Source organism: Panthera tigris, chromosome C1 (assembly GCF_018350195.1).
Source record: "Panthera tigris isolate Pti1 chromosome C1, P.tigris_Pti1_mat1.1, whole genome shotgun sequence".
NCBI lineage: Eukaryota > Metazoa > Chordata > Mammalia > Carnivora > Felidae > Panthera > Panthera tigris.
Window position 1 is genome coordinate 132893979 of NC_056667.1, and position 12855 is coordinate 132906833.

Consider the following 12855-nt stretch of genomic DNA (forward strand, 5'->3'; position numbering starts at 1 on the left):
GATGAATCACAACACAAATGACATTCATATATAGGGTCCAGATTCCTATATTAATTGCAGTTATTTTTGTAGACCAAAATATCTAATGTTGTTATTTATGTTTTAGGTTAGTGGGATGGTTTGGCCATGAACTCAGCACCAGATTTAAGATGGATAACAGTAAGTGTATTCAGTTTCACTTCACAAGTCATTTTATTTTACCTTTATTTCAATTTTCATCTGTCTTTGTATGGCATGTAATATACATGCCTCATGGAGAGTGCACTTTGAAAATGCCACTGAGAATTCTTAAAATAAGAAATGACATTTCCAGAGTGTAAGACTAAGTGTTTGTAGATTTTAGCATCATTTCGAGTCTATCCCTCTGTAGGGAAGTAAGTGGAAATGAGTTGTAATGTATAGGATTCATATCTCATCAATATTGAGTACCCAGAACATCAGGAAGTGAGGACAGGAAAGAATTTTTGGCTTGTAGTCAGGCCCAGAGAGACTTGGATGTCAATTCTACTTTGCTGCTTAATAATTTTGTGATGCTGCACAAATTATAACTTCTCGGGATTTTTTTGTTTTTTGTTTTATTTTCCTTCTTGCATATCTAATGTGAATAATAATATCCAATTCAGGGGTTGGTTTGAGGGTAAGACAAGTTCAAAGCTGTAAACCAAGCAGCACATAGCAGTGCTGTTTAATAAATGTTCACTTTATGTCTCTCTTTTTCCAATTTTTCTTCCTTCTGTGGCTTTTGCCACACACGAAAAAATGGCAGTTGAACCCCAGCAGGTAGAAATGAAATTTCAACACGTGCAGGGTTCTCCCAAACTGCCCTGCTTCTTTTTCCTGAGTGACTCCCATCTTCAATCATGTGGGATACAGAAAGCTTCATAAGTGTTTTGAGAGTCTTCAGTTCAACTTGATCCTTCAGACTACTACTAACCTGAGTTACTATTTTAAATATATTCATATTTGCAAAAACCAAGATGCAAAAGATCAAGATGGGCTCTTCCAGTCAAATCAAGAAACCTGCATTTTATCTTGGCTGCTGGAATAGTTAGCTCTGTTATGCCTGTTGCCTACGCTCTTTGTGTTGGCTTTTCTTATCTGTAAATGGGAGAATTGGACTAGATCGAGAGTGGGGAAAGTTTCTCTGTGAAGGGCCAGAGAGGAGACATTTTAAGTTTTGGGGGCTGTACTGTCTCTGTGGTAAATGTTCAGTTCTGCCATTGTAGTGCTAAAACAGTCATAGACATACATAAATGAATGAATGTGGCTATATGTTCCAATGAAACTTTATTTACAAAAACAAGTCAAGGGCCACATTTGGTCCTCAGTAAATAGCTTGTTGAGCCCTGGATTAGATGCATCTCTAAAGACCTAGAATGTTCTGATGCTCTTTTAGTCAGTTTTAGCTTTAATTTGATCTCCAGCGAGCAGTCTTAACGCTATTGGACTTAACTTGCTACTATTCAATCTAATTGATTCTAATTAGGATAATACCTGCTATTAAATTACCTTTTAAATGTATCATACTTAGGCAGATCATTTTTTTAAAAGCCTTTTTATTGTTATTATTTTTTCCCTAGGAGAAGCCACTTGACCTAATAATACTAGTGCTAGAAGTCACCTTCATAGGTCATTTAATTTATATTCCTGCCTTTGGATGACATTACAATTACAAACTATTAAAATTTTGATTTTTTTTCTCTCACTGGTATGGTTTCATAGTAGAAAAGCAAAGCATGGGGCAGGTTAAGGAATGCTGGCTTGGGAGTGTGGAAGGACAGAGAATGAGGTATAGAAAATCTTCTTTAAGAGGTCATTTTTTTATCTCTAAGGGCTCTAGTATTTGGTAGGCTGCTAAGAAAGTGGGGCAGGGGAGAGAGACATTGCAAGTGAAGGGGAAATATGCCAGTATTCTAGGTCCACAGAGATTCTCTTAAATAGCTCAGAAATCTTAGAAATAAAAGTTTTTAAATCTTATTCTTATACTACAGTGTCATAAAAAATCCATGAAGGACACTTTTCAAGGTACATTCTATAAAAATGACATGATGTTAATTTTTCAGAACTGCAATTAATCCCTGGGGTTAGTGGATTTCGAATTTCAAATCCTCCCATTTTGTTGGTCTGTTCCTTACATGCTAGTTTAGAGGTAAGTGAACTATGCTTTACCCTTCTCATATCTTTACCTTTTTCTTTACCTGACTGTGACATGTTGTAGGACCTTCTCTGCTAAAGAGCAAGATTAATGTTCATTATGTATAAACAATGGTCAAAAGCTGGTATTCTCCTTTAGGACAGTGACTCTGTGCTAATTAACATCTCTTATCTATGTGTCCAGCCCCAGCACTGTGCTTGGCACATAATAAATGTTGTTGGCACTTAATAAATGTTAATTGGAACTGATTTGGGGATACATATTTTTAGTTCCTCTTAGAATTTGTGTGACCTTAAATAAGTTGCTTAATCTTTTCTTGGTGTCTCTGTGACAAAATAAGCATGCAATATTTAGTTCTTGATTATTTCACTCATTCAACATTTACTTATTAGGAAAGTATTATGTGCCAGATATTGTTGTGATTACTGGAGACTCTGTTTCTTCTGGTTCTGTGAGTCAACGAACTCACCAAGTGCCATATGATAGAACTATAGGAAGACATACTTTAAGGAAAAAAATACAAATAATCAGAGTAAACCAAAGAATAAGAAAGGTTGTCTCATAAGGTAAATGGATTTCTTTTTTTTTTACTGGAGTGTCTATTCCATCATATTCTTGTATAATCTCTCTACTGTTACTGGCTCAATATATATTTTTTAGTAAATGAATGTTTTTAGTTAAAATAACATTAGTTTCACCCTAAATAATAATATCCAAAGAATCAATTTGGTTTCCAATATTTATATCTACCTTTCCATCTATTTATATAGATATATAGATACCTACCTTGTCCTTTTATATCTATATTATATTCATATCCATATCAATATAGCTTAATTATTTGATATTAATTAATTTCAGAATGAGACTAACTTGGGACATCTCGGTGGTTCAGTTGATTAAGCATCTGACTTCGGCTCATCTGATCTCATAGCTGGTTCTTTTGAACCCCATGTCGGCCTCTGGCTGACAGCTCAGTGCCTGGAGCCTGCTACGGATTCTGTGTCTCCCTCTCTCTGCTTCTCTCCTGCTTATGCTCTGTCTCTGTCTCTCTCTCTCTAAAAAATAAATAAAACATTTTAAAAAATTAAATAAAAAGAGAATGAGACTAAATTTATTTAAGGAAATATATATTGTAAATAATTGTATCCTTATATAATTAATAACATCAATACACATATTAAGTAAATATACTTATATACATACATTAAAGTAAAATATATTTTAGCTAAATGTGTTTTTTTTTTTCTAACAGAGATTTTAAATATATAGGTATTCAAAAAAGAATTTGACTTTTTTAATTTAAAGTCTTTTAAAATCATCTGGTTTTTGATATTTTATGAAATTCTATTGTGGAGTGTTCCAGGATGAATGACTAGATAAAGACTTCCAAAATCTCTAAACCTAAATTTTAGGATTCTGTGAACACATATAGCAGTTTCTCACTTTGGCCACTGGATGGCAATATAAAGTACTTTTTTTTTTAATAGAACTTCACCACTGATAGTGGTAATCAACTCATTTCACTTCATCTCAATTTAAAGACCATCTACTCAATGTGGCCACTAGATGGAGCTTGTGTTGTTTTCACTTTTTGGCAGATTTTTTTTTTTTTTTTTAACTGAAAATAGACCCAGTAACAAGATTTTTCAGCCAGTGGGAAAAAAAGTTTTTAAAAATTTTTGAGGGGTGAGGAGGGATAGAATCTGCTTAGCAAGTCAGATAATGGTATTTGAATTATTTTTATAATATCTATTCAGAGAAAACTTCTGTTAAACGTTTTAAAATGATACACAGTTTTTCTCATTTTGCAAGTTTGTTTCAGGGAGAAGGTGAGTTACCATAGGAAAAGCACCGAGGTGTGCCTTAGGAAGAACTGGTACTTGACGTTTTGTCCTCTGATTTTCCTTACCTTTGCAAATGAGTTCTCAGCCAGATCTGGAAATTTTCTTTTAGACACTCTAACTTTGGTATGTTTTCACAGTGGGTGGTGTCAGGTACTTACCCCTTCTGCCATGAAAAAGAAGTCACATTCTCAATTTTCCTGCCACTAGTCCCCTAGGCTAGCCTTGAATGATAAAAAGCTTGGAAGTATTTATCACCGTATTACGCTGTATTGTAGTCACCTAGACAAGGTTTTTATTTTCAGCTGGAATCTGAAGATTGATTGATTTTTTTTTTCTTTAACATCTAAACAAATAACAAAAGGATCCCAAAGGCCACAAGAGTGGATATGTACTTCTCTTACCGCTTAAGTATTTTTCTGGAGCCTCTTAGAAATATCTTAAGTAAATGGTGCTTGGTGGCTCAGTTGGTTAAAGCGTCTGACTCTTGATTTCAGCTCAGGTCATGATCTCAGGTTGGTGGGATGGAGCCCAGTGCCAGGCTCTGCACTGTCAGCCTGGAGCCTGCTTGGGATTTTTTCTCTCCCTCTCTCTATCTCTGCCCCTCCCCTGCTCATGCTCTCTCTGTTGCTCAAAATAAATAAATAAAAACTAAAAAAGAAAAAAGAAAGAAATACTGTACTTAAGCTATTCACTGCTAAGCCTACATTCTAACCAAAATTATCATTAGGTAAGCAAAAGTTGTGTTGAAGAAAGTGTTGAAATTCTTCCTCCCCATCATAAATTGCAAAATTCTGAAATTACAAAACAATGCATGTCATTCTTCTTATTCTTTACCTAACTGTTAAAATGTTCTACTCCCTCGATGCCAAGTGGGTAAGCATCGTTGTGGCAATCATATTGCTACTGTGCTTAAGTTATTGCATTGAAAGAGATAGGTGATTGAAAAAGTTTGAATCAATGAGAGAAATATGCACGAATCATAGTGCCTGTCTTTGTTGTAGCTACTTCTCTTTCAAAAAATATTCCGCATAGTCAAATACCAATTGGAGGAGAGATTCTAAACTTAAGAATCAGTGTACATGGATGGATATGATCTCAGTTTTGCAATACAGTGATTTTTTACAAGTATTAATATGGTTTTGTTTACAATGACATGTGCCTCCAGTTGATTGATAACATGAAAAATAGCACCTTGTAATCAATTTCAAACTGTCCTTTGTTTATATTAGTGGCTCTTAATCATTTGTATTATATATTTATATGGTACAAATTTATATGGTAAAATATGGTACAAATTTTACATATAAAAATATGTGGATCAATAGAAATTAAGGTAGGAACAAGGAGGCATATACTCTATCCCTCACTGAGGCACCAAGTATGACCTTAGACAGGTGACAAGTTTCTCTTTACTATATATATACTCTTGAGTTCATTTGTCTCATTTTTAAGATGAAGATGTTTAGACCAGAGTATTTCAGAAGTCTCCTCAATCTTTTCAATTGCTAGCTTGAAATTAAAAACACATCTATTTTATTTTGTAGGGTCATACTTGCATGCAATGATAAGTAGACAATTTTTAGAACATTTCAGTATATGAATTTATAATGAAGTAAATAGCTCCAAAATACAAAATTAGAGTGTTCAATTAAAATACACGTCAAGTAGGGCACGTGGGTGGCTCAATCACTTAAGCGTTCAACTTTGGCTCAGGTCATGATCTCACATTTCATGAGTTTGAGCCCCACGTTGGGCTCTGTGCTGATAGCTCAGAGCCTGGAGCCTGTTTCAGATTCTGTGTCTCCCTATCTCTCCGCCCCTCCCTCCCTCATGTGCATACAGGTTCTCTCTCTCCCTCTCTCTCTCCCTCTCAAAAAATGAATAAACATTAAAAAAATTTTAAATACAAATCAAATAAGGAGAAATGTACTATGTGTTTCCTCAGAAAGTTATTAGGCAGCCAATTTTAAGAACTGAAGAGAAAAAAATGCAACAATTGAAAATGTCATGCTATACTTCTTTTTCCTGTTTAAACTTATCTAACTTATCTAGCTTTGTATTCCTTTTGCTCAGTAAGAAAAATAACCCGAGTAGTTGAAACTCTGCCAAGAATTGTTATAAGCTGAATATTTTTAACCTACAGTTTTCATTTTTTTATTTAAAAAAATCGTCCTTTCTCAATACTGAAAGCATAGAAATAATGAGAAGCTAAAAAGAAAAGAAGATATTTATTCTATTCTCCAGTTAACTCCTATTATCCCCTCTTAATATTTTTATGTGACGCCTCAAAAGAGACCTTTACACCCTCTGACAGGATTTTAAGAGTGCCTCACCATGCAGCTGCCCTTACTGTGGTTTAATGATGGGAAATGGTTTCATATTTTAAAGTTATTTCATTATCAAAGAGTAACAGTATGTCAAAATTGAGACCGTCATAAAAAAAATTTAACTTTAGTTTCTAGTTATCAGAGAAATCTGCAAGAACAAAATCTCCTTAAAAAAAAAAAACAATAAAGTTAAATAATATTCCCCCAAGTCTTACTAACCTATAAACACAAATGAAATATCATTAAAGGTAGTACTTCGCACATTGCTCTTACCTGTCTCTTATGGGGCTTATAGTAGAAGCAGAAAGTTTTTCAGAATTATTTATAAATGAAATTTACCTTGAATTACTATTAATGTCCAAAGAGAAGATTGGAAAAATTCCTCTCCTATTCTTTTATTCCTATCCTGGCAACCAAACCACATGTGGGTGGTGCCTTGCCTGTCCCTGCTCCTGCCCTTTACGAGATTTGGTTCTAGACCCAGGCCCTCTTGATCCAAACAGGCTTCTGTCTTCTGAAGAATGTCTTCTGAAACAGACATCAAACCCTACTTGTAGCAACTCTCTTCCATAGTCTGCAACATCTGGCTGCAAAGAGACAGATACCATTCTATCCTGTTTCTCTTCTTTTCCTTGGGTACTGTTACCATCAGTACAACTCCCTTGGTCTCCTTCAGCCAAATCCATACCTTTCATGCAATATAGGTCATTTGCCCAAATGGTTTGAGTTCTATTAGAATGCCTGCTCACACATGCCACATGTATATACCAAAATAACTATTTTCACAAGCTTCATAAAGTCTAGATGTCACTGAGTGACCCTATCTTAGCACTGTGGCATAACATGATACAGAAAAGGGATATTAAGTGACATGCCAGTGCATCACGCTCTGTTTGCAGTTCATTCAGTTCTTATATGTAGGATATATTTTTAAACTCTACTTGACCTTAAGAGATAAGCTAGAAAAGCATGTCTGTTCTGACCTCTAATGTTCCAATACCAGTTATTGTGTGCACTTGTCACTCATCTTAATATAAGAAACTTCAGGCAGCAAATGGCAGTATTTTCACACCAGTGCTAGAGTTTAGCAGGGGAAAAAATGATGAAAGAAGGAAAGATAAAAAGGAAGAGAGAGGGAGGAAAAGAGAGACAGAAAGACACAGAGAGAGAGAAGCAAACCCAACTGCCTCAGTACTAACATATGTATTATCTAACAGAAAAAAAATTTATCATAATCAATTGGGACATGTTTTCACTAGTTTTTAGTGGTGAAAGCCCAAATATATATGTTCATTGAATAACTATGGTTTCATGGTTTGTTTCCCTGACTGATAAAACTTAGCTTTATTATTTAACTGTTTGTTTGCTTACTGTTATGCTGGGGAGATTTAGGAATTAGTAAAAACAATTATAAATAATGTTGATAACACTTCCTTCCATATATACACGGGTGTTTAACTCTTATTATACTTTGGTGTGGACCAAAATACTTTGTATCAGAATCAAAAAAAAAGTCTTCTTGATTATGATTGTGTAAAATGGCTTTGGGGAAAAGGTTTGACTTTCATGATCTTTAAATGCATTTATTAAGGTATGTTTTACTTGTACTAATTATACTGAGCTAATGTAAAGTAACTGTATAGGAACACTATAGTACCTTACTTTTCCTTCTTCTTTAGCAAGCATTGTTTAAATGACATTTATACAGTTTTTCTGTCACGGAAACCTTTCCATTTGGCTTTTAACGGCCAAGCATTTAATAGAGGATATGTTTTTACAAAGGATAGTCTAAAACGGGATGTTTTTGGAAAGGTCAAAAGGGCGCATTTCCTTTTTTCAGTTAATTTTTGCTTCTTTGCAGATGTAAACAAGACACTATTAATCTGATTGTTTCTCATTCTGTAGATCTTTAAGCAAGCGACTATGAAAGCATTGAGGAGAAAATCTGTTTTGCTAACTGGTTATCTGGAATACATGATCAAGCATTACTGTAACAAAGATAAAGCAGATACCAAGAGACCATTTGTGAACATAATTACTCCATCCTGCATAGAGGACCGTGGCTGCCAGCTAACACTAACCTTTTCTATTCCAATAAAATATGTATTCCAAGAACTAGAAAAACGAGGAGTGGTTGTAAGTATATCTCTTGCTTTGCTACCAGGTTTTCTCTCTGGGTGGCACGTTGGGGTTCTTTGGTTAATTCACTGTTGCATGTTATTTCATGAGTCAGTTTGATAGGATAGATTATGTGTCAGCTAAGCGTGTGTCACTGTGTTAATTGAAGGGCATAGAGATCTGTCATTTCTGATAAAAGGGATAAAAGGGAAGAAACCACAATTTTTGGATAAGGAACTAGCCTTCCATAATTTATTCATTCTTTTTATTACAGTTTGAGCAGGAAAAAAAAATGGTTTCATCATAATCAATTAGGAGATGTTTTCCCTAGTTTTTAGTAGTGAAAGCCTAAATAATATATGTTGGTTGAATAACTAGAATTACAGAATATAATATGGTGGAAGAGGAGGAAAAAAATCAGTCTTATTTAGTTGTTTGATTGAGCCAAGTCATTTTCAAACCTGTCATTTTAGTCAGAAGAGAGCTGTAAACACATCTCAGGGATGTTAACATTGTATGAAATAATTTTTTTTTTTAAACGCTTGGACCTAAGTGGTCATTCTATTCTCTTGAAGAAAATAAATGTTAATAGGGTGATTTCAGGAAAAATGGTGGTCGTGTATCTATTTCCAGTAACCATGTAATTTAGGAATTGCTCCACTCATGTCGTCCTCTCTCTCTCTCTCTCTCTCTCTCTCTCTTTTTTTAAAAAAAGAGCATGAGCTGGGGCAGAGGGAGAGAGAGAATCTTAAGCAAGCTCCATGCTCAACATGGAGCCTAGCCTGATGCAGGGTTTGATACCATGACCCTGGGATCATGACCTGAGCTGAAATCAAGAGTCAGACACTCAACTGACTGAGAAACCCAGGTGTCCTGGTCCACAAACTCTTGAGGAGAGGTTATCTCAGATTCCAGAGGCACAAATCCATATGTTAGTGTTCCAAGTCAATTTCTACCATTTGTAAGCTGTGTGTTCCTGGAAAGTTTGCTCACATCTATTGGCTTGAGTTTTCTCATCTGGATTTTGGGTGCAAATTACTTGTCTCCAAAATTTGTTATGGGAATTAAATAGCCCAGCACAAATAAACAATTTATTGTATTGTCTAACCCATAGTGAGGGTTTCTTAAAGATTAATAATAGTGATCTTCAGGCTAGACCAAATTATCTGGGTCCATTTCATGACATTTCAGGGATACAGCCAATTCTTTACCTGTGAGATTAGGGATTAGAGGATTATGCAAAAATAATTGACTAAAACTCTCTAGGTGTCAAAGAGGTTATCATTCATTTCTTTTTTTCATTTTTATTTATGTATTTTTGATTTTAAAGAAAAAGTGAGAGAGAGCACAAGTGGGGGAGGGAGGCAGAGGGAGAGAGAGGGGGGCGGTGGGAATTGAATGTTAAGCAGGGCCCATGCTCAGCAGGGAGCACAATGAAGGGCTCAATCCCAAAACCCTAGGATCGTGACCTGAGCCAAAATCAAGAGTCAGATGCTCAACCGACTGAGCCGCCTAGCACCCCATTTTATTTGTTTGTTTATCGACTTTTATTTTTAAGGTTCTCATTTATTCTTTTATTTTTTTTTTATTTTTTAAGTTTTTTATTTATTTTGAGAGAGAGTGAGAGCACAAGGGGAAAGGGCAGAGAGGAGAAACAGAATCCTAAGAGCCTGCACAGAGCCCAATGTGGGGCTGGAACTCACAAACCGTGAGATCATAACCCAAGCCAAGATCAAGAGTAGGACACTTAGCCGACTGTGCCACCCAGGTGCCCCTAAAGTTCTCATTCATTTAAATGTGCTCAAGGGTTCCAGGCTCTTAGAGTCTCCCCACAGATAAATTGCATACATGACTTACTGGATGCTTCAAGAGGATGAATGCTGAAGGAATGCACTTTGGTGGATCCTCATGATTTTCACTCATATTTTAACTATTATTAAGAGAAGAGTTCAAATAACACAGAAACATTGTATTTTACTAAAATTAACAAAAGACTTATATATTAAGTTTTAGGGAAATCGGCATGATTGCTTTATGCAGTTTTATCTTGAATGTAGATTTTCATTATGTGAAAAGTGCTAACATTCCTGTGGCTTTATTTTCTCCACCACAGTGTGACAAGCGGGATCCAGATGGCATCCGAGTGGCTCCAGTTCCTCTCTACAACTCTTTTCATGATGTTTATAAGTTTATCAATCTACTTGCTTCTGCACTTGACTCTGCAGAAACAAAAAATACCAGTGTTCTCTAGAACAATTTAAGTAGTACTAAGAGCTACTATATTTTATTATTGTTGTTCTTATTTTAATAATTGGAAATTTTTTCAAAACCAATTGCACATAACTGGCAATGAATCATTTAGTTTACAGAAAGATCTGATATATTTTCTCTAAATGTCTGGGGTTCTGAGGTATCCACATGTCTGTTCAATTTCTCCATGCGTGGTGGATCAAAGTTTTCATTGGTCCAAGTATTATGTATACAGTCTTAGCTAGCTGTCACATTTCATGGTCAGTGAATGTTTTATGTTGATTTAATTTATAATTTGACTGACAACTTCATAATATATGTGCAATTTTTTGTGTCAATTTTAGAAATGTCGCTTTAGTTTTAATTTACCAAAGAGGTTCTTATAGTCACTGTAATTTCGCAGTCTGATATATGTATGATTTTGCAGTATTCCATCCAACTCTAATCTAAAGAACAGAAAATACATTTTCTAGGGTAGTAGCTTTCAAATATTTTGACCGCAGTCCACACTAAGAAATATGTTTAATATCAGATACCAGTATTTATATGTGTTTATGTCTTATTTTATTGATTCTAATATACAAACTTCTATCATATTTCAACATCTGTGAAAGAAGAATTTTTTCAATTTTCAATCAATGATTCTTACATTGCTACTGACCATTCTTTCATGTTACCATCCTTGACATTAGCACGCTTCTCACAATGAATAGATAGCATCTTAGATATGATATTTTTTAATGGTATATGTACCAAAAGCAGAAGTTTCATAAATCATTAGTGCTCTGCTAGTTATTATTCATTTTATCTCATCACATCAAATTCTGGTTGAAACTCATTGAACCTGTTTGCCCACCGACTCTTGGATCCTAATTCATTTTTCAAGGTTGTCCCTTTTTTTAATGTTATCACTATTGCTTTTTTGTTTGTTTGTTTGTTTGTTTGTTTGTTTTAATGGGAACCTCTCTTAATAGAAGGCTACTTTTTAAAGAGTTTATTTATTTTGAGAGAAAGAGATAGAGAGTGTGAGTGGAGGAGGGGCAGAGAGAGAGAGCAAGGGAGAGAATCCCAAGCAGGCTCCACACTGTCAGCTCAGCTCCTGATGTGGGGATCGATCTCCCAAACAAGGAGATCATGACCTGAGCCAAAATCAAGAGTCAGGACACTTAATGGACTAAGCCACCCAGGTCAACCCTCCACCCCCCATAGAAAATGTTACTCTGTCTCTGAAACCGTGAAATAAATCACCCCAAGATATTGGCAATTGAGAATTAGAATTAGCAAATCAGAGCTTCATCTCTCAACCTCTAACCCAAATCTATGGCCCTTTCTTTCCTCTAGGAAAACTACAGTTACACGCAGCCCTGTTGGACTTCCCTGGTTTTCAGTTGTTGATACTGCAACCACTACTCATGAATTGGCAAAACAGTCTACATTTATATACACGGGCAGCAAGAAAGAGTGACTGCAATGTAATCATTGTCCCTGATGAACAAATTTGAATGGAAATAACTTACACAACCGCTAGAGTTAAATAAAAAGATGCAGGACTGACACCAATGCCAGCAACTATTGATATTTATTGAATAGTCACCACGTACCATGTATTGTGCTAATCTAGTTATACATTATCTTACTTATTTGAGTGGTTGCATAACTGCTTTAGCAAAGCTGCCGCCTCCAACTTTTGGCAAAACTCATCTTTGTGGATGGAAAAGTTCTCAAAACCCTAAAATTCGACTATATACAACTTCATGTAGGAGAAATCGTTTTGAAGCTCACAGATGTAAGCAAAACAGACATGGTTTCAGCTCTCAGGGAGCATGTGGCTTAGTGGGAGAAATGGGTAGTAAATATATAAACACCCAAGTAAACATATGATTACAAACTGTAAGTTTTATGAAAGAAAAACAGATGATACTGTAAGAAAAATCTCAAGGGTATTAATTAGATGGTCAAGTAAGGGGAGGTATATGGTAGTGCTTATAACTTTAAATTCTAAAATATCAGGCTAATCACATTAAAATTGCATCAAGTTATACATACAAACCATTTAAAGCATACTCAGCACTATGTCATGCGGGTTAAGAAACAAAGCATTAGAAATTCCCTTTCTCCCTGCTTGCATTCCCATTTCTCCCCAAATCCAGACATAACC

General features: G+C 35.3%; 1 protein-coding gene across 1 annotated transcript in view; it reads left to right on the forward strand.

Annotated features, from left to right (window-relative positions):
- Positions 1–11743, forward strand: part of KYNU (kynureninase) — a 111532-nt gene extending 99789 nt beyond the window's left edge. Inside the window, exons 11-14 of the mRNA XM_007086408.3 lie at positions 107–159; positions 2064–2149; positions 8235–8465; positions 10561–11743. Of these exons, the coding sequence (XP_007086470.1) occupies positions 107–159; positions 2064–2149; positions 8235–8465; positions 10561–10698 (508 nt within the window). The 3' untranslated portion in view covers positions 10699–11743. The remainder of the gene's footprint in view (positions 1–106; positions 160–2063; positions 2150–8234; positions 8466–10560) is intronic.
- Positions 11744–12855: the final 1112 nt, after the last annotated feature.